The 22,840-nt window shown below is 44.5% G+C and overlaps 2 protein-coding genes across 3 annotated transcripts in view; one reads left to right on the top strand and one right to left on the bottom strand.

Annotated features, from left to right (window-relative positions):
* Positions 1-22,840, top strand: part of CRAT (carnitine O-acetyltransferase) — a 39,855-nt gene that overhangs the window by 6,001 nt on the left and 11,014 nt on the right. The window contains 7 exon segments of the mRNA XM_056538769.1: positions 11,109-11,369; positions 12,989-13,107; positions 17,449-17,502; positions 17,587-17,752; positions 18,360-18,534; positions 20,616-20,794; positions 20,877-20,977. Coding sequence (XP_056394744.1) covers positions 11,109-11,369; positions 12,989-13,107; positions 17,449-17,502; positions 17,587-17,752; positions 18,360-18,534; positions 20,616-20,794; positions 20,877-20,977 — 1,055 coding nt within the window.
* The window catches only part of DOLPP1 (dolichyldiphosphatase 1), a 65,438-nt gene continuing 48,280 nt past the window's right edge, over positions 5,683-22,840 (bottom strand). For both annotated transcript variants that reach the window (XM_056538779.1, XM_056538780.1), the window contains exon 8: positions 5,683-5,889. In XM_056538779.1, the coding sequence (XP_056394754.1) occupies positions 5,805-5,889 (85 nt within the window). In that variant the 3' untranslated portion in view covers positions 5,683-5,804. The remainder of the gene's footprint in view (positions 5,890-22,840) is intronic.

The following is a 22,840-nucleotide window of genomic DNA, read 5'->3' as shown; positions in this document are numbered from 1 at the left end:
CATATGTTTTCTATGGGGATTTTTTCCTGCTCTGGACAGTTCCTAAAATGGACAGAGATGTCATCAGAGAGCACTGTGGTAGTGACAGAAGAGGTTTTTTTCAAACTGTTTTTAAGTTCGTTTACAGCCTACAAGAACGGAATCGAAACTGGGATGAAAAAAAAAAAACCTGTGACAGACGGCCATGTGAATTGCACCCTAATAAAGAAGATGAGTTCAGTGGAATAGGAATAACTCAGGATGCAGTCACATCACTATTTTACCATCCTACTTTTTATCACGATTTTTTACCTTCAAATCGTACAAATCCTCACGCCAAGTCATCTCCATTGACTTCCATTCAGTAATCATAGCCAACACACGCATCAGTTTGGATCCACATCCGAATTTGTCACGATTTTGACCACGATTTTTTCCCAGATATAAAATCTGATCAAAATCCTGTCATTTTTTTATTTTATTATTAGGGCCAATGTGTGTGTGTGTGTGTGTGTGTGTATATGTGTGTGTGTGTATGTGTGTGTGTGTATGTGTGTATATATGTATGTATATGTGTGTGTGTGTATATGTATACACATATATATATATATATATATATATATATATATATATGTATATATATATATATATATATGTATATAAAATGTGTGTATTTATGTATGTAAATCGTATTGAATCGTGTGACTATGCGATTTCATCAGATTAATCGCACACAATTTCTTTTTACACATGCGCAGTAGCGTCTTTAAAGGGGTATTCCAGGAAAAAAAACATTTTTTTTTTATATCAACTGGCTCCAGAAAGTTAAACAGATTTGTAAATTACGTCTATTAAAAAAATCTTAATCCTTCCAATAATTATCAGCTGCTGAAGTGGAGTTGTTATTTTCTGTCTGGCAACAGTGCTCTCTGCTGACATCTCTGCTTGTCTCGAGAACTGCACCGAATAGAAGAGGTTTGCTATGGGGATTTGCTTCTAAACTGGGCGGTTCCCGAGACACGTGTCATCAGAGAGCACTTAGACAGAAAAGAACAACCTTAACTTCAGAAGCTCATAAGTACTGAAAGGATTAAGATTTTTTTAATAGAAGTCATTTACAAATCTGTTTAACTTTCTGGAGCCAGTTGAGAATATATATATATATATATATAATATATATATATATATATATAATATATAATAAGTTTTTTTCCTGGATAAATCCTTTAAATAAACTTTATTGCCCTTGACGTACATATCATTTTCCTAATATGATCAGATTTTTTTGTGAAAAATTGGATGAAATTTTCAGCTGTACGATTATTTTTTTTATTTTTTTTATACGATTTTAAATCGAATGCCAAACAATTATTTTTTAAATCTAATTGTATACGATTTCAGGTAATCGGATTTAATCCGATTTTACTGTCTGTTAATCGGACAGTAGAATCGTGATGTGAACCAGTCTTTAAATCAGTGTTTCCCAACCAGGGTGCATCCAGCTGTTTCAAAACTACAACTCCCAGCATGCCCGGACAGCCTTTGGCTGTCCGGGCATGCTGGGAATTGTAGTTTTGAAACAGCTGGAGGCACCCTGGTTGGGAAACACTGCTTTACATACACTCCCTGCTATGGTAGTCAGGGTCTGTCCATTTGTTATGGCGGGGCGGGTCTGTATCTGGGCGGCTCAGGCCTGGAGAGCTGTAATCTGTTATTACAGATCATGTCCTCGGCAGCTATGGGTAATCAGAGGTTAAACCGTGTCTATGAAATAGGAAGTCAAGGCTATGAAACTGGGGTAAAGTTTAGCATTCCTCCACAATGCTCAGAAAGTGGATTCTGTACTATGGCCGACACCTTTTGTAATGAAGATAATAAGGGCGAGACAAAGAACAAGGACCGCCGGGTGTAAACAGGTAGATTGTGGGGGTCCAGGGGCTCTGCTGCAGGTCTAGTCGATTTAGTGGACATTTTTATCATATATATTATTGATATAAATTATAAAGATAGAGAGGGGGTGGGGGGGTTGACCTTTAAAGATGTTCTCCACTGAAAACTTTTTTTTTTTTTTTTTTTTATCAACTGGTGCCAGAAAGTTAAACAGATTTGTAAATTACTTCTATTAAAAAATATTTATTCTTCCAATACTTATTAGCAGCTGTATGCTACAGAGGATTTCATTCATTTCTTTTTGAATGTTTTTGTCTTGTCCACAGTGCTCTCTGCTGACACCTGATGCCCGTATCAGGAACTGTCCATAGCAGGAGAAAATCCTCATAGCAAACCTATGCTGCTCTGGACAGTTCCTGACATGGAAAGAGGTGTCAGCAGAGAGCACTGTGGACAAGAGAAAAAAGAAATTCAAAAAGAAAAGAATTTTCTCTATAGCATACAGCTGCTAATAAGTACTGAGATGATTGAGATTTTTAAATAGAAATAATTTACAAATCTGTTTAACTTTCTGGCACCAGTTCATTAACAATAAATAAATGTTTTCCCCTTTAAGCAATTCCCGATATATCCTGGTACAGCATGTTCATCTTAGTGCCCTTGTGGTTTTTATAGTAGTAGAGCTCTGAATGGCAGCATTATTGCAGCAATCCTGGTTCCAATGCCAAGTGTTGCTACACTACTGAAATAACCAATGGATATCTGCCAAGTGGGAGAAAGATGTATACGCTTACGTTCTACGTACATAAAGGGTATAACAGACATGTCCTCCAATACTCATTCTCGTAGACCAAGCCAGCAGAGCTTACAATCTGCTGCCCATGTCCACTTCATAGCCAAATATAAGCCACTGGCAGCAGCTTCTCTTACCCAGAACAACACTATTGGTTGTGTGTTTATATATTTGGCCCATCCCTCCATGCAGATCTCCTCTAGAGCAGTGATGTTTTGTGGCTATCACAAGGCAACACAGACTTTCAACGCCCTCTAAAGGTTTTCTATGGGTTTGAGATCTGAAGACTGGCTAGGTCACTCCAGGACCTTGAAATGCTCCTTACGAAGCCACTCCTTTGTTGCCTGGGCGATGTGTTTGGAATCATTGTCATGCTGAAAGACCCAGCCACGTTTCAGCTTAAATGTCCTTGCTGATGGAAGAAGGTTTTCACTCAAAATCTCACGATAAATGGCCCAATTCATTCTTTCCTTTACACGGATCAGTCGTCCTGGTCACTTAGCAGGAAAACAGCCCCAAAGCATGATGTTTCCACCCTGATGCTTCACAGTAGGTATGGTGTTCTTTGGATGAAACTCAGCATTCTTTCTCCTCCAAACACGACGAGTTGAGTTTTTACCAAAAAATTCTACTTTGTCATAGGGTCAGATGAAACCATTCTCCCAATACTCTTTTGGATCATCCAAATACTCTCTAGCAAACTTCAGACAGGCCCAGACATGTACTGGCTTAAGCAGAGGGACACTGGCACTGCATGATTTGAGTCCCTGGCGGTGTAGTGTGTTACTGGTGGTAGCCTTTGTTACTATGGTCCCAGCTCTCTGCAGATCATTCACTAGGTCCCCCCCGTGTGGTTCTGGGATATTTGCTCACCGTTCTTGTGATCATTTTGACACCACGGAGTGAGATCTTGCGTGGAGCCCAGATCGAGGGAGATTATCAGTGGTCTTGTATGTCTTCAATTTTCTAATAATTGCTCCCACCGTTGATTTCTTCACACCAAGCTGCTTGCCTATTGCAGATTCAGTCTTCCCAGCCTGGTGCAGGTCTACAATTTTATGTTTCTGGTGTACTTCGACAGTTCTTTGGTCTTGGCCATAGTGGAGTTTGGAGTGTGACTGTTTGAGGCTGTGGACAGGTGTCTTTTATACTGATAACAAGTTCAAACAGGAGCCATTAATACAGGTAATGAGTGAAGAACAGAGGAGACTCTTAAAGAAGTTACAGGTCTGTGAGAGCCAGAAATTTTGCTTGTTTGTAGGTGACCAAATACTTATTTTCCACCATAATTTGCAAATAAATTCTTTAAAACTCAGACAATGTGATTTTATGGATTTTTTTTCTCATTATGTCTCTCTTAGTTGAGGTTATAACCTATGATGAAAATTACAGGCCTCTCTCATCTTAAGTGGGTAAACTTAATTGGTGGCTGACTAAATACACTGCTTAAAAAAAATAAAGGGAACACTTAAACAACACAATGTAACTCCAAGTCAATCACACTTTATGAAATCACACTGTCCACTCAGGAAGCAACACTGATTGACAATGTTTTGGTCACTTTTGAATGCTGGCGGTGCTTTCACTATAGTGGTAGCATGAGACGGAGTCTACAGCCCACACAAGTGGCTCAGGTAGTGCAGCTCATCCAGGATGGCACATCAATGCGAGCTGTGGCAAGAAGGTTTGCTGTGTCTGTCAGCGTAGTGTCCAGAGCATGAAGGCACTACCAGGAGACAGGCTAGTACATCAGGAGACGTGGAGGAGGCCGTAGGAGGGCAACAACCCAGCAGCAGGGACACAACCTCCACCTTTGTGCAAGGAGGAGCACTGCCAAAGCCCTTCAGAATGACCTCCAGCAGGTCACAAATGTGCATGTGTCCACTCAAACAGTCAGAATCAGACTCCATGAGGGTGGTATGAGGGCCCGACGTCCACAGGTGGGGGTTGTGCTTACAGCCCAACACCATGCCGGACGTTTGGAATTTGCCAGAGAACACCAAGATTGGCAAATTTGCCACTGGCGCCCTGTGCTCTTCACAGATGAAAGCAGGTTCACACTGAGCACATGTGACAGACATGACAGAGTCTGGAGACGCCGTGGAGAATGTTCTGCCTGCAACATCCTCCAGCATGACTGGTTTGGCAGTGGGTCAGTAATAGTGTGGGGTGGCATTTCTTTGGGGGGGGGGGGGCACACAGCCCTCCATGTGCTTACCAGAGGTAGCCTGACTGCCATTAGGTACCGAGATGAGATCCTCAGACCCCTTGTGAGACCATATGCTGGTGCGGTTGGCCCTGGGTTCCTCCTAATACAAGACAATGCTAGACCTCATGTGGCTGGAGTGTGTCAGCAGTTCCTGTAAGAGGAAGGCATTGATGCTATGGACTGGCCGCCCATTCCCCAGACCTGAATCCGATTGAGCACATCTGGGACATCATGTCTCACTAAATCCACCAACGCACCACAGACTGTCCGCCACCTCATCAGGATCATTCCCAGGCGTTGTAGGGAGGTCATATGGGCACGTGGAGGCCACACACACTACTGAGCCTCATTGTGACTTGTTTTAAGGACATTACATAAAGTTGGATCAGCCTGTAGTGGGGTTTTCCACTGTGATTTTGAGTGTGACTCCATATCCAGACCTCCATGGGTTGATACATTTGATTTCCATTGATCATTTTGTTGTCAGCGCATTCAACTATGTAAAGAGGAAAGTATTTCCTACGATTAGTTCATTCAGATCTAGGATGTGTTTTCTTAGTTTTTAGAGCAGTGTACTTTTTTTTGCCCCACTGTGTGTGTATGTATGTGTGTGTATATATATATATATATATATATATATATATATATATATATATATATATATATATATAATATTATAAAATATAATATGGGTTGCCTGTAGCTGTGCATCATTTTAGTAGGAAGTGCAGTTCTGGAGTATAAACTGCTGCACGTACAAGTGAATGTCTGTGCAGAGAAAGAGAATCGGGTGATATTTAGGTATCTTTAATGGAGATCTACATTTTAATGGTTAACATTTTGTTTCCTTAACCGAATAGAACAGTGTTTTGTCTGTAAGGTTTTTGCTGGTGCATGTTAGCTATTCTGTATACAGACGATGGAGGATGCACATCAGGTACAGTACGCCTCCCTCTGTCCGCTCTGTGTCTTGCACCATCCTCCGGCTCTTCTGCTGCTTCTCCGTGATTCGCTTCCTCTGGGGATACAGTAATGGGAACCTGTATTACAGAAAGTGAACTTGTCTTGTTACCTATTATCTAGTTACCGTATTTTTCGTCCTATAGGACGCACCGGCGTATAAGACGCACCCAATTTATAGGTGCAAAATCTAAAAAAAATAAAGGTTTTGAACCCAATAGTGGTCTTCAACCTGCGGACCTCCAGATGTTGAAAAACTACAACTCCCAGCATGCCCGGACAGCCGTTGGCTGTCCGGGCATGCTGGGAGTTGTAGTTTTGCAACATCTGGAGGTCCGCAGATTGAAGACCACTGCATAGGAGGTAATACTCACGTGTCACCGCTGCCCTGGATGTTGCTCCATCGCTGTCGCAGTGTCCCCGTCGCTCTGGAACGTCTCTGCTGCCGGCCGGGTATCCTCGCTCTCCGTCACCACCATCACGTCGTTACGTACGCCGACACACGTACGCGACCACGTGATGGCGAGGAAGGAGAGCACCGGCCATACAGGGGATCCCTGAATGGAGAAGACACCGAGGAGGCAGGCAAGGTCCCTCCCGGTGTCCTGTAAGCACTAACCTGGCTATTCAGTCGGGCTGTTCGGGACCGCCACGGTGAAATCGCGGCGGTCCCGAACAGCCCGACTGAACAGCCGGGTTAGTGTCACTTTCCCTTCAGACGCGGCGGTCAGCTTTGATCGCCGCGTCTGAAGGGTTAATACAGGGCATCACCGCGATCGGTGATGTCCTGTATTAGCCGCGGGTCCCGGCCGTTGATGGCCGCAGGCACCACCATAGGGGTGTATTCGACGTATAAGACGCACAGACTTTTTGGGGAAGAAAAAGTGCGTCTTATACGGCAAAAAATACGGTAATTCCATTATCCACCACGTGTAAAGAGAAAGTGAGCATCAGACTGAGGAGTTCATCATCTGCGTCTTCAGATTAGTAGTAGAAGGAATCAGGACATATAATCGCCATGCAGGTGGCAGAAAGGGATTATTGGGCTGAGGGACCATACCACACATGGCCTATCGACAAGGGTGGGGCTATTCTCGGGAACAAAAACATTTATATCATCTCATGCAAGCAATGGTAATTCTCTAATACAGTGTTTCCCAACCAGGGTGCCTCCAGATGTTGCAAAACTACAACTCCCAGCATGCCTGGACAGCCAAAGGCTATATTTGCAGCAGCTGGAGAGCCACAAATTGGGGACCACGGGGCTTGGTGGCGGAGGGAACTCCAAAGCAGTATCCCAGCCATTACATGCCATATATTGCACCGCAGTGAAGCACGCTCTAGATATGATGCAATGTGCCCTACAGATATCACACATAACTCTACGCTGTAAGCAAACACTACACTGTCCTTAAATAGCTGAAGGAAAAATTCTGTCTACTTAAAGGGGTACTCCACTGGAAAATATTTTTTTTTTATAAATCAACTGGTGCCAGAAAGTTATTCAGATTTGTAAATTACTTCTTTAAAAAAAAAATCTTAACCCTTCCTTAGAGTAGCAGTCCATACAATGAGTAAGGCAGTGTTTCCCAACTAGTGTGCCTCCAGCTGTTGCAAAACTACAACTCCCAGCATGCCCAAAGGCTGTGTAGGCATGCTGGGAGTCATAGTTTTGCAACAGCTGGAAGCACAGAAGTAAGGGCTTGTTTACGAGACTAGAGAGCTTGTCGAAAGGACAGAAGTTGGGTGTAGAATAAAATACCCCCTTTTTTTTTTTTTTTTCTCCGCCCAAGACCTGTAAAATACCGGACACCTGACGGACTCCATTTAAAGGGGTTCTCCTCCCCCTAGACATCATGTCCCCTATCACACCCATCATAGGGGACATGAATGGATGGGGCGTGGTGTGACGTCACGTCTCCTGCGGCGGGAACCCAGCGTTCTAAAAATACTGTTTAGCATGCCGGTGCTGCGCGGAGATCGCGGGGGTCCCCAGCAGCGGGACCTCTACAATCAGACATCTTATCCCCAACCCTTTGGGTAGGGGATAAGATGTCTAAGGGTGGAGTGCCCCTTTAAATCAGATCCCTCAGGACACTGTGGTGTAAGTTGTTCTCTGACCCGTTCTGGATCCGTTTGGCACCCCCCTAAAAATAAAAGCTGAACAGGTCGGAGCACAATGGCTGTGTGAACCTAACCGAAGTCTTGTTTTCTAGTACAGCTGACCTTGTCCGGCAGCTGCTCGTCCTCCATATTTATAGGTGTGAATGTTAATGTGGGGATCCACCTGGTATCGCCCTACGTTTCGCGGTGGTAATGGTGTCGCTGGACATCGGAGCCAATACTGATGGGTTCTCCAATGTGTCTTCCAATCGGTCCTTCAGTAATCTTCCTGAGCCGGCTAAAAGGGGTTGTCCAGACCGATCTGATGTTGACTATGGAGAGACGGATGGATTTCTGGCAACCATGGGGTCACTTATATGCCACAACCTTATTCGACTAAAGTCCTGGTGGGGTGATTTTTATCATTGTATAGCCATAGACTTAAAGGGGTATTCCAGTAACAAAAAAGAAAAAAAGAAAATCATATCAACTGGCTCCGGAAAGTTAAACAGATTTGTAAATTACTTCTATTAAACAATCTTAATCCTTCCAGTACTTATCAGCTGTTGATGTTGAGTTGTTCTTTTCTGTCTGACCACAGTGCTCTCTGCTGACACCTCTGTGTGTGTCAGAAACTGTCCAGAGCAGGATAGGTTTGCTATGGGGATTTTCTCTTACTCTGGACAGTTCCTGAGACAGACAGAGGTGTCAGCAGAGAGCACTGTGGTCTGACAGAAAAGAACAACTCAATTCAACAGCTGATAAGTACTGGAAGGATTAAGATTGTTTAATAGAAGTAAATTACAAATCTGTTTAACTTTCTGGAGCCAGTTGATATGAAATAAATTGTTTTTTAACTAGATAACCCCTTTAATAAAACCCATACCAGAGGGTTGCCTCAGCATCTCCCCACGACCAATATCACATTCCTGGAATACACTAGAAGCAAATAATCTACTCTATTAACCCAATATGTGCTGATGCTTGTTTCTTCTAATAAAACACTAAACCAGCGAATCTCAGAAGAATCCAATACCTTTTATATTTTTATAACACTTGGAAATTCAGTCATTAAAAATGTATTAACGCTGCACTAAGTATGGATGTTGTTTACTTATAGGTATCAGCCAGTCAGACAACTAACCTATAACACAGTGGTCACCAAACTGCGGACATCCAGCTGTTGCAAAACTACAACTTCCAGCATGCCCGGACAGCCGAAGGCTGTCCGGGCATGCTGGGAATTGTAGTTTTGCAACAGCTGGAGGTCCACAGTTTGGAGACATAGGCTATAATGTCCGTGGCCAGTAGTGCATCAGCCAAATGTAGCCATGGGCCCTTATTAACCCAACACAGACCTTCATTGGGATGGTGTGTGTGTGTGTGTGTGTGTGTGTGTGTGTGTGTGTGTGTATGTATGTATATATATATATATACACACACACACACACACTTGACGATATAGATATATATATATATATATATATATATATATATATATATATATATATATATATAGCAAAGACAAAAGGCAATGTCCAGCGTGTAAGTTCAAGCAATTCTCAGTAGTTTATTCAGCAATTAGCCAACATGAACAGGTGACGCGTTTCGGCCACAGTGCGCAGCCTAAGGCTGCGCACTGTGGTCGAAACGCGTCACCTGTTCTAAATGTTGGCTAATTGCTGAATAAACTACTGAGAATTGCTTGAACTTACACGCAGGATATTGCCTTCTGTCTTTGCTGTTACTCTGGATCGAGGGTCCGGTCCTTGTCTCGTGTCGTGGAGTGGGCGAGAGGGAGAGCTGTGTCTACCATTGCTTGCCAGATTATATATATATAATTAAACAGCAACGCAGCACTCCAAAAATGTGATTTATTTAGCCCATATCAGCAGCAGTGTAATTCATCAGTAGAATATTTTTCAAGCAGAGGAGGCTTTTTTTTTCACATTTTTGGATACTGGGTTGCTGTTTAACTATTAGTGTGAACTGTGATCGGGTTTTGATCTCTGGCACCCACAGTTTTTTTGCTGAATTTCAAGTAGTGCTGCTACGCGTTTTTGTGTGTGTGTGTGTGTGTAAGTAAATATATATATATATATATATATATATATATATATATATATATATATATATATATATATAAAAATTAGGGATCGACCGATTATCGGCCGATATTGACGATTTTGGACATTATCGGTATCGGCAATTAACTTGCCGATAATGCCCAGCACCAGAGGCCGCCGCCGCTGCCCCATTGCCTCCCCCTTCCCCAGTTTTATAATTACCTGTTGCCGGGGTCCGTGCTACTTCTGGCTCCTGCGACATGCTGCGCGGCGCAATGGCGAGTGACGTCCTCAACGCGACGTCAGTCAGTGCGCACAGTGACAGCGCAGGACGCCGCCGGAGCCAGAAGTAGCGCGGACCCCGGGAACAGGTAATTATAAAACCGGGGATGGGGGAGGCAATGGGGCAGCGGCGGCGGTGATTGGACTAGGGAGGACCCCAGGACAGGCAGGGGGAGAGAAGCGGCGGCGGTCTCTGGCCCCGCAAAAGCTGCTGCAGTTCATTGATTTAAATCGCCCGATTTAAATGACTGATCTCCAGCAGCTTCTGCCGGGTGGGGGTGGGGGGGGGAAATAGCCGATAACTTATACCGGAATATCTGTATAAGTTATCGGCTATCGGCCTGAAAGGTCACAGATTATCGATATCGGCCCTAAAATATCGATATCGGTCGATCCCTAATTATGTGTGTAAAGGGAGATACATCAGATTGCACTTTATAGAATAGTGGACCACCGCAGTATACCTTTTTCCGTCAGGACTATAAGTCCTAATACAAAATAGGTATACTGCGGTGGTCCGCTTTTCTATAAAGTGCAATCTGATGCATTTTCCTATATGCTATACAGGGGTATATTTCAGAGGTATACAATGGGGAATACTTTCTATGGTATACGATTTACTATATAGACCAGAACCTTTTATAGGGTGAACAAAGCCTCAATTGGGGTGAATTGGGCTGAACTGCAATACCAGACACAGCCTATAGACATAAGTGGAGCTGTTTTTAGGGGGGGGGGGGGGGAATTGGTACTTTGTGATGTGCAGAACTACACATTATGAGGTGACATCACTACCTAACTTACTCATTATTGTGTTTTTTTTTAGGCCAAGCCGGCTCGCTTAGTGAGGCCAGTGTCAGTGGTAAAGCTGCCGGGTAGGTACTTGGCACACCAAGAGGGGCTGCCTCATTTTCCGGTACCCCCGTTGCAGCAGACGCTGGACAAGTACCTTCTGGCCTTAAAGCCACTGGTCTCTGAAGAAGAATGGAACCAGACCCACATGCTGGTAGAAGATTTCCGGACATCTGGAGTGGGAGAGCGGCTGCAGATGGGTCTCGAGAGGAGAGCAAAGAAACGTGAAAACTGGGTAAGATCATGGGACCCATCTTGGGTACTGTTACTGTACATCAGCGGTTCTCAACCTGTGGCTCTTCAGCTGTTGCGAAACTACAACTCCCAGCATGGTCAGACAGCTGCTCCTTTTATGGATCAGAAAAAAACAGAAATAACAATGCAGACCTAACTAAAAAGAGGTTATCCAAAGTGAACAACACCTTTAAAACATAGAATGTGTCGGCAGATAAGAACCATTTGGCCCATCTAGTCTGCCCAATAATCTGAATCCTATGAATAGTCCCTGGCCCTATCTTATATGAAGGATAGCCTTATACCTATCCCTATCTTATATGAAGAATAGCCTTATGCCTATCCCTATCTTATATGAAGGATAGCCTTATACCTATCCCTATCTTATATGAAGGATAGCCTTATACCTATCCCTATCTTATATGAAGGATAGCCTTATACCTATCCCTATCTTATATGAAGTATAGCCTTATGCCTATGCCTATCTTATATGAAGGATAGCCTTATACCTATCCCTATCTTATATGAAGTATAGCCTTATGCCTATCTCCATCTTATATGAAGGATAGCCTTATACCTATCTCTATCTTATATGAAGGATAGCCTTATGCCTATCTCCATCTTATATGAAGGATAGCCTTATACCTATCCCTATCTTATATGAAGGATAGCCTTATACCTATCCCTATCTTATATGAAGGATAGCCTTATGCTTATCCCTATCTTATATGAAGGATATCCTTATACCTATTCCTATTTTATATGAAGGCTAGCCTTATGCCTATCCCTATCTTATATAAAGGATAGCCTTATACCTATCTCTATCTTATATGAAGAATAGCCTTATGCTTATCCCTATCTTATATGAAGGATATCCTTATGCCTATCCCTATCTTATATGAAGGATAGCCTTATGCCTATCCCATGCATGTTTAAACTCCTTACCTGTATTTGCAGCAACCACTTCTGCAGGAAGACTATTTCATGCATCCACTACTCTCTCAGTAAAGTAATACTTCCTGATATTACTGTGTAAACCTTTACCCCTCTAATTCAAAACTATGTCCTCTTGTAGTAGTTTTTAGTCAGAAGCACATCCCTCCTTAGCTGACTATTTGGAGAGATCATGTGACCAGGGAATCGCTCACATGATTATTAGCATTAGATAAATTGTTTAAAGTGTCCCTGTCATTCCATTTTTTTTTTTCCGCATGTCACAGAGACATGTCCAAAGTTGTGAACAGTCAGCGTCTCAGTGCTGAGACCCGCACCAATCAGCAATACGAGCAGGAAGAATTGTGTAGTAGCGATCTCTGTATAAGTCTATGTAGCTGTCCAGAGAAGCTGATCAGAAATCACCTCGAGCCGGGGAGTGAAGCCCTCTACTATGCGCTTCTCCCTGCTCTTCCTGCTGATCAGTGGGAGTCTAGGTACTGACACCCCGACCGATTGAAACTTTTACTATATCTTAATGACATGTCAAACATTTTAATCTTTATCATAAAGCTTACACCTTCTTACAGCTTTTTGGGATGCGGGACTTTCAGTTCTTTGGGCTGTTATCAGATTCTACAATACTGTCCTGATAAAGTCTGATGTGTTGTTCTGTGTTCCCTGCAGCTCGCTGACTGGTGGCTGCAGACGGCTTACCTAGAATACCGTCTGCCGGTGGTGGTTCACTCGAGCCCCGGGGTGGTTTTGCCGAAACAAGATTTTGCAGACAGGCAGGGGCAGCTAAGGTAACTTGGTGCTTGTACATGTAACTTCCATTTGTGACTTGTGTCCCTCATGTAGTAGAAGGGGGTGGGAGAAGACCTTTGTCCAGGGTGACCTTTCCCACACTTACTCAGCAGCTATCACCACTGAGCTGAAAATAAAGTCCAGTATGATTTATCAGATGATATACCAGACCCTCCCACGTGTACAGATCACAGCCGAGCTACCACTGCCGACTGATCCCTCTGACCTCCAGCGTACACCCCTCCTCCACAGTGCAGCCACGATAGCATTCATTTGGTTTATTTAGATCTTTTTTTTACTGCAATCAACAATCTATTATTCAAGGATCAAGGAATGTCCGTCATCAAGATGTAGAGAAACACTTCTTGCTGTATTTACACATCAATATGCAGGTAGTTACTGTTGACTGATCTCGCTGATCTAATCCAGAATGCCAGGACTTAGGCCTATTTAAGAGGACTGATACCCCGCTAGTCTGCTCCAGAGGACATATAGATTGGAGACAATGGATTATTCCTGTAAGATCCTATTTGACCACAGTATGTGTCTGGCAGCCATTTATCTCCACCTGCTCTTTGTAGGATTAAAGGGGTATTCCGGGCAAAACCTTTTTTTATATATATATCAACTGGCTGCGGAAAGTTAAACAGATTTGTAAATTACTTCTATTAAAAAATCTTAATCCTTCCAATAGTTATTAGCTTCTGAAGTTTTCTGTCTAACTGCTCAATGATGATGTCACGTCTCGGGAGCTGTGCATGATGGGAGAATATCCCCATAGGAACTGCGCAGCTCCCGGGACGTGAGTCATCATTGAGCAGTTAGACAGAAAACTTCAGAAGCTAATAACTATTGGAAGGATTAAGATTTTTTTAATAGAAGTAATTTTACAAATCTGTTTAACTTTCCGGAGCCAGTTGAAATATATAAAAAAAAAGTTTTGGCCTGGAATACCCCTTTAATATATACACAGAGCACTATGGTTCAGCTGCATGCCCCCTCAATGCCCCCTTAAGTCTAGTCTATGGGAGGGGGCATGAGCGGGCGTGACCGTGACGTCACGAGCAGGGCCATTTGAAGGAATTTGGGGGCCCCAAGCAAAATGGACATGGAGGCCCCCCCCCCTTGATGTTCACGCACGTCACGCTCTAGGGCCGGCATCAGGACGTTGTAACGCCGGCCCTTGACTTCTGGGAGTGCGACGTGAGCGAACGTCGATACGAGGCCCAGAGTTCCCCCCCCACATTAGGTGCAGCAGTTTCTCCCCCCACCCACACACACACATTAGGTGCAGCAGAGTCCCCCCCCCCCCCCCCACATTAGGTGCAGCAGAGTTCTCTCCCCTCCCCCCCCCACAGACATACAGCCTTCAGCCATATACAGTGTGTGGCTGGAGGCTGTATGCCTGTTTACTGCCCCACTTCAGTATTCCGACCACCACTCCGGGGTCACTATCTACTGCTATGCCCATAGCCTATGATCGTGACCCCAGAGCGGTGGTTGGAATACTGAAGATGACGTCCCGCTGGTCACTTACCTACCATGCGCGTGCGTCCTCCTCACCGCTCCGCTCTGTTGCCATGGGCGCACACACGGGACGTCCCTGCGTGCGCTACTTCCCATCGGCCCCTGCGTTTTTGAAGTTAACGCGGGGTCGGCGGCCGCACAGAGGTAACCGGGGCATCCTTGTGTCCCGAAAAGATTTTTCGGGACACAGGGATGTCCTTAATAGTGATGGGGGGAATTGCCCCGTCGCTACAAGACGGACAAGCACCGGCTCTGCTCTGGGCCCCCCCCAGCCTGCTCTGGGCCCCCCCCAGCCAGCTCTGGGCCCCAAGCAATTGCTTGGTTTGCCTGTCCTGTAGCGACGGGCCTGGTCACGAGCCTCTGCCCTGCATCGCCAGTCATCCGGCGAAGTTCGCTCCATGCACCGGATGTCTGGGGGTGCTGCAGCTGAGATCGTGCGGGTCACGCCGATGGGGTTCCCCGCGATCAGACATTGTATCCCCCTATCCTTTGGATAGGGGATAAGATGTCTAGGGGCGGAGTACTCCTTTAAGGTCTCTCTGGTCTCTCTTCATAAGCCTGTGTGGTATGCAAAAATGAAAGTGATTCTTACTGGGCCATAATACCTACTCTGAACCCTGCCAGATGCCCTATTGCTTACTATATAGGGGTGACGGCTATATTTTCAAACAGATTTGTTAAAGGGATTTTTCTGGCAAACTGAATTGATGATCTAGCATCCAGGATAAGTCATAGATTCCCAACCAGGGTGCCTCTAGCTGTTGCAAAACTACAACTCCCAGCCGGAGTCCAGGCATGCTGAGAGTTCTGTAACAGCCGGGAGGCACCCTGGTTGAGAAATACATGGATAGGACATAAACATGAGACTGGTGTAGTGTCGACACCCAGCACACCCACGGATCAACTGATCGCCAGAGCCATGCCCCCGCCATACACAGTGGAACAGAGCAGGAGACAGGTAGCGCCTTACATTGTGTAATGGCCGTGCTGTGTTACTGCAGTCCTGCTCTCTGAGCTGCATTAAAGGAGCACTTTGGTGCAGGACAATTTATTCCCTATCCAAAAGATAGAGGATAAGTGATAGCAGGGGTTGCAACATTTGGGACCCCCCTGTGGTCTCCTGCCTGGTGCCCTATTGACCCTCACACAAAGCCAGGCAGCTCTGCGCAGGAAATCACAGGGGGAAGTCCCAGCGGTCAGACCCCCCCGGGATCATACGCTTATCCCACAGTACTCCTTTTAAAGAGTCCTGTCACTAAATAAACTTTTCTTAACTAACTCAAGCTATATTCCCTAACTACTCCTAAAGCTCCTCCCACCCTTAAGAAAAAAAAAAATTCAGAGCTTTAAAAGGCTGTGTATCTTACCTTTTTATTCTTGCTCACATAGTGCAATCTCCCAGCAGGAGAAAGTGGGTGTTTCCCAGCAGGCATGACATCACTGAAGCCTGCTGGGGGACCACTTCCGCCCTCACATTGTTGCAGTGCTGTGATGAATATAAGACTTCAGGCTCTGTGCAGCTTTCAGTGAGGCTCTATGCAGTTGACAATCAAGCTCAGTGCAGAGAAACACTTCCTGAGTTTGGTCTCCTGCCAGGCCAGGAGGAGACCAAACTCACTGTATTGATTGCAGCAGGGACCAGAACAGAGCCACCTAGTGGCTGATTCTTCTATTACATTTTAAACATTTATGTTGATAATTTTAAAAGCAAATGAATGGGAAATTGCTAATTACACATGGAACACTATATTAAAAGTTTTATTTGGTGACAGGTACTCTTCAACCCAGTATGGCTACTACACAATGTCCTAAACCATCTGCTTCCTGCTGTTTTACTGTGTACCATTAGGTATTTTTTAACTTTTCACTCCATTATGAATAAAGTTTCACTTGTTTGATTGAAATTTCAATAAAAAAAACTGTGCAAAGTCAAAAACCGTATGGTGAAAACCAGATGAAAACATAGGCACAGTTCTGTACGGTTCCCATTGACTCCCATGTTGAAAAAAAATATACATTTGTATACGTTTCAATACGGTTTTTTACCCCGACCAAAAAACGTGGTAGGCTACGGTTTTGGGTACGGGAAAAAAACTGACAAAACCGTACAAGATGCAAAACGGACACAACCTGATGTATCTTTTGGCATACGGTATTCAATGGAGAGTCACTGCATAAGGTTTTCAATACAGTTCCGTGCGGTTTTCACATTGAAAATGTATACGGGAACTGTATTGCAAAAACGTGGTGTGAATGCAGCCTAATACTGATCTCGATACAAATTGGGGGATGGGACATCCTTCAGTTAGCACCTCCTGGGGTGTCTGCACACAAGCACGTAACTTCACATAGCAGTTCAATATGGGGTCCCCTCTTAACTCTGGGCCAATAGCAACTATAGGATCTATGGTACAGATACTAGATTCTGCATCTGTCTACACTATGGACTGTGACATAGGACTCATGTGACATAGGACTCATAATAAGTCCAGAAAAAGGCTAGACCAGTGTTTGACAACCAGTGTGCCTCCAGCTGTTGCAAAACTACAACTCCCAGCATGCCCGGACAGCCGAAGGCTGTCCGGGCATGCTGGGAGTTGCAGTTTCGCAACAGCTGGAGGTACACTGGTTGGGAAACTCTGGTCTAGACAGATGTACAGGACCCCTTGACACAGTTTCCACAGCATAGGTTGGTACCTTGTATGTTTTTAGCTGTAAAATCTATAGGATCCCTAAGGGGTAATACCCCAAGCACCGCTGTCTCCATTAGTTGTCCTAATATTCTTCCTTGTAAATTCTGCTTCTTCTTTTAGATTTGCTGCAAAGCTGATTGAGGGCGTTCTGGACTTTAAAGCCATGATAGACAAGTAAGTAACGGATCAGTATGATCAGAACCTCTCGCTGACCTTTCTTTGGGGACTGATGGATTTTTATCCTCCTACCTATTACAGTGAGACCATCCCTGTGGAGTATCTGGGTGGTAAACCTCTATGTATGAATCAGTACTACCAAATTCTGTCATCGTGTCGAATTCCTGGCCCTAAGCGTGACTCCGTGGTGAACTACAGTCAAGTGAAGAAACCCCCCACGCACATAACTGTGGTCCATAACTTCCAGGTAAAAAAAAAAAATAAAACCTGATCTGTTTTGATCACATGGATGTCTTTTAGGTCGGTGATCCCAACCTGTCGTTCTTCAGCTGGAGAGCCACAGGTTGGGGATTGCTGCATTAGGGTAACGTTAATGAATTAGTTATAGTGTACACACAGTGCTCTCTGCTCAGCTTAGTTTTCCAAGACTACAAATTTAAAGGGGTACTCCGCCCCCTAGACATCTTATCCCCCATCCAAAGGATTGTCTCGGCTGCGGCACTCCAGACATCCGGTGCACGGAGCGAACTTCTCTCCTTGCCGGATGACTGGCGATGCGGGGCGGAGGCTCGTGACGCCACGGTCACGACCCCTCAATGCAAGCCTATGGGAGGGGGCATGACAGCGGCCGTGACATCACGAGCAGGGCGCGACCGTGATATCACAAGCCTCCGGCACTGCACCCGATGCCCTAAACTAAATCCGGGTGCAGCAGGGAGATCGCGGGGGTCTCTTGCAATCAGACTTGTTATCCCCTATCCTTTGGATAAGATGTCTAGGGGTGGAGTACCCCTTTAAGTGCTTAGCCATAGTGAACATATGTGCTGCATTGTGACCTTCTCTATTTCCTCCAGTTCTTTGAGCTAGACGTGTATAACAGCGATGGCAGCCCCCTTACCGAAGATCAGATTTTTATTCAGCTGGAGAAGATCTGGGGGACGTCCCTACAGACGAACAAGGAGCCCATTGGCATCTTGACTTCGAATCACAGGAACAGCTGGGCCAAGGCCTACAACAACCTCATCAAAGGTGAGATGAAGACAGGAATCCTAGCTCTGAATGTTGTTCACAAGCCATACTATAGGGTTTTCCAACCAGGGTGCCTCCAGCTGTTGCAAAACTACAACTCTCAGCATGCCCGGACAGCCTTTGGCTGTCCGGGAATGCTGGGAGTTGTAGTTTTGCAACAGCTGGAGGCACCACGGTTGGGAAACACTGCTATATAGTCTTAAAGGGGTACTCCGGCGCTTAGATATCTTATCCCCTATCCAAAGGATAGGGGATAAGATGCCTGATCGCGGGGGTCCCACCACTGGGGACCCCCCGGGATCTCGGCTGCAGCCTCAACGGCTTTCGGCAACGCTGGAGGCTTCGGATCCCGACCACACGAGCGAAAGAGCGTGACGTAGCGACTCTGCCCCCGTGTGACGTCACACCCCGCCCCCTCAATGCAAGTCTATGGAAGGGGGCGTGACGGCCGTCACGCCCCCTCCCATAGGCTTGCATTGAGGGGACAGAGCGTGACGTCACACGGGGGCGGGGCCGTGACATCACAACGCTGCGGCCCCGTGATCGACAGTAATCAGACCCGGAGCGAACACGCTCCGGGGACTGATTCTAACAGGGTGCAGCGTGCAAGATCACGGGGGGTCCCCAGCGGCAGGACCCCCGTGATCAGGCATCCTATCCCCTATCCTTTGGATAGGAGATAAGATGTCTAAACGCCGGAGTACCCCTTTAAAGGGATACTCTACTTTGAACTGAAACGGCACTGTACTAAATTTGACTAAAACATATGCCATACGTTGCCTGTGACTATACTGTAAATCAATGCTATAAGTGACAAATTGTTCTGTGTTGCCCAGCATTGTCGGTGTACAGTGATAAAGATCTTACATTGGACATAGAGAACTGTCTACACATTAGAAGGCATAGGAGCATTTACCGCCTTCTAAACTATACCTTTACCTTTTACCAGTACATTTTTCTGGATCTTCGTATGCAGTACCAAGAACAGCCTCTATAAAATGTACGGCGCTGTGTCTGGCAAAATAAAGCCATGCTGACACAGCCCCATATTCAATCTCATATTGTTGGCCTTTCCCAAGGCCTTCATCTCCCTGGTAAACAATTATTTCAAAAGAGCCCCTCCTGTATTATAAATGACACATGGTGAGTGGGGGGACCAATTGCAGGTTTTATGTTGGAGTCCAGGAACCTTAACCTCTCTCTTAATGACTCAGGACGTAAATGCATCTACTCCGCATCAATATAAGATTTGTAAATTACTTCTATTAAAAAAAACTTAATCCTTCCAGTACTTATTATCTGTTGAAGTTGAGTTGTTATTTTCTGTCTGACAACAGTGCTCTCTGCTGACACCTCTGTCTGTCTCGGGAACTGTCCAGAGTAGGAGCAAACCCCCATAGCAAACCTCTCCTGCTCTGGACAGTTCCTGAGACAGACAGAGGTGTCAGACAGAAAAGAACAACTCAACTTCAGCAGCTGGAAAGATTAAGATTTTTTAATAGCAGTAATTTACAAATCTGTTTAACTTTCTGAAGCCAGTTAATATGAAAAATATTGTTTTTCAACGGAGTACCCCTTTAAAGGGGTACTCCCGTGGAAAACTTTTTTTTTTTTTTAAAATCAACTGATGCTAGAAAATTACAGATTTGTAAATCGCTTCTATTAAAAAAATCTTAATCCTTCCAGTACTTTTTAGGGGCTGTATACTAATGGAAATCCAAAAAAGAAATGCATTTCCTCTGATGTCATGACCACAGTGCTCTCTGCTGACCTCTGCTGTCCATTTTAGGAACTGTCCAGCGCAGGAGAATATCCCCATAGCAAACATATACTGCTCTGGACAGTTCCTAAAACGGACAGCAGAGGTCAGCAGAGAGCACTGTGGTCATGACATCAGAGGATTTCTCTTTAGTATACAGCCCCTAAAAAGTACTGGAAGGATTAAGATTTTTCAATAGAAGTGATTTACAAATCTGTTTAACTTTCTGGCACCAGTTGATTTAAAAAAAAAAAAAAAAAAATGTTTTCCACGGGAGTACCCCTTTAAATTAGTCCTCTGATGCCTTCTCTTCTATAACTAGATAAAATCAACAAGGAGTCGGTGCGCTCGATCGAGAAGAGCATCTTCACTGTTTGCCTGGACGGCCCGATGCCCAAGGTCTCTGATGAACTCTACAAGAGCCGCGTGGCTGCTCAGATGCTGCATGGCGGAGGCAGCCGCCTGAACAGTGGCAACAGGTGGTTTGACAAGACCCTTCAGGTAGGAGAGACCATTGTCTGGGGAGGTTTTGTGGGCAGAATTTGTATCTTATTGGGGTATTTCATATCCTGTGTGTTCTCAGTTCATAGTGGCAGAGGACGGGTCTTGTGGGCTGATATATGAACACGCTCCTGCAGAAGGACCGCCTATCGTGGCCTTGCTCGACCACGTCGTTGAATACACGTAAGGTTATTGGGCAGGATTTATCAAGACATTTAGAAAGCATTTTAAACTGCTTTCTTCTCTGTTTGTCGCACGTTGGGTCCGTGCGACTTTTTGTGCCACAATTGCTTTAGAATTGTTACCATGATTTTTACCCATTTAGAGCACTTTGTGTAGTGGTCATTGATTTACTAAGTGCGAATGTTGCTAAATTGTCGCACGTTACCAGAAATAGACGGTTTCTTAGGTCAATTCAGCCCTGTCCTACATTTTCTGTGTGAATTTTGAGTCCGGTATATGCGACTTTTCACACACAAGTTGCATGTCCGCACAAAATCTGCGACTTTATTTAGAAGGTGCATTAGCAAAATGTATCAAAGTCCGTGCCCAGTTTGATAAATTTGGCACACGTCTGCAACGATTACAGCAACTTTTGTGCTCTAAAATAGTTAAGAATTGGCACCACTCTCTGTAAATGTCCCCCATTGTGCTTATCATTTGCAATAACTACATTTAATGTCATTTTCACATTTTCTTTTAAATCTATTTAGAATTTATTTATTTATGTAAATATATTAATGCAAAATTTGCCAATGATTACTCTAAGGTCAGGTTCACATGACTGAATCTCCGGACAAATTCCAAGGGCGGCCAGTGCCGACAGTAGGTGGCGCTAGGCCCCTGCGGACTACTTTTCTGTTGCCCTAGACAGCAGTGCATTTCTGAGCGGATCAGCCAGAAGAATGAACATGATCATTCTTTCATCAGAGCCTGGAATTAGAATTTCTGCAGCAGAGAAGTTCAGCAGTGTGCACCCTGCAGCAGATTCCCATTGAAAACAATTGGAGGCTGCTGCACCGTAATTTCCGAGCAGAAGAAATTCCTTTGTGTGAACCCGGTCTAAATCTTTATGCCCAAATATGTGTCCAACGCTAGAGTCAAGTGAACTGTACAGTAAGATTCACCGAATCTGAATCTGTTATTTCATTTGGACACGTAAAAGTCGTTGCTTTCCAACTATTGCGATTACCCCGGAGAAGTCTTGAATTAGATTCTGGACTGTGTAATTTGTGAATTATTTGGGGGATCGGAACCTTTGGAAAGCAGAGCAACTTTGTACAAGACTTTGTTCTGCTCTAGTGCCAAATACATATTCCAGCAAAATTTAAAGGGGTACTCTGCCCCTAGACAACTTATCCCCTATCTAAAGGATAGGGGATAAGATGTCTGATCGCGGGAGTCCCGCCAATGGGGACCCCCGCAATCTCTCTCCTGCACCCGGCGTTCGTTTAGAGTGTCGGGTGCAGCACCGGAGGCTCGTGACGTCACAGCCACGCCCCCTCAATGCAAGTCTATGGGAGGGGGCGTGATGGCCTGTATTGAGGGTGTGTGGCCATGACATCACGAGCGGGGTGTGACCGTGACGTCACAAGCCTCTGCATCGCCAGTTATATGGAGCGAAGTTCGCTCTGTGCACCGGATGTCTGGGGTGCCGCAGCCGAGATCACGGGGGTCCCCAGCAGCGTGACCCCTGCGATCAGACATCTTGTCCCCTATCCTTTGGATAGGGGATAAGATTTTTAGGGGTGGCGTACCCCTTTAAAAACACAGCACAAACTACCGTAAATAAATGTCAGATCTATCCAAAAAATACATTTGTCAACACGTTTAACATGTATAGGGGAAAATTAACTGAGCCAAAATTATATATTATATATATATATATATATATATATATATATATATATATATATATATATATATATATATATATATATATATATATATATATATAATAATATTATTATTTTTTTAGAGATATAGATAGATATATATATATATAGATAGATAGATAGAGAGAAGATATATATATAGATAGATAGA

Source organism: Hyla sarda, chromosome 9 (assembly GCF_029499605.1).
Source record: "Hyla sarda isolate aHylSar1 chromosome 9, aHylSar1.hap1, whole genome shotgun sequence".
Taxonomy (NCBI): Eukaryota; Metazoa; Chordata; class Amphibia; order Anura; family Hylidae; genus Hyla; species Hyla sarda.
This window is presented reverse-complemented; position numbering and strand designations above follow the sequence as displayed.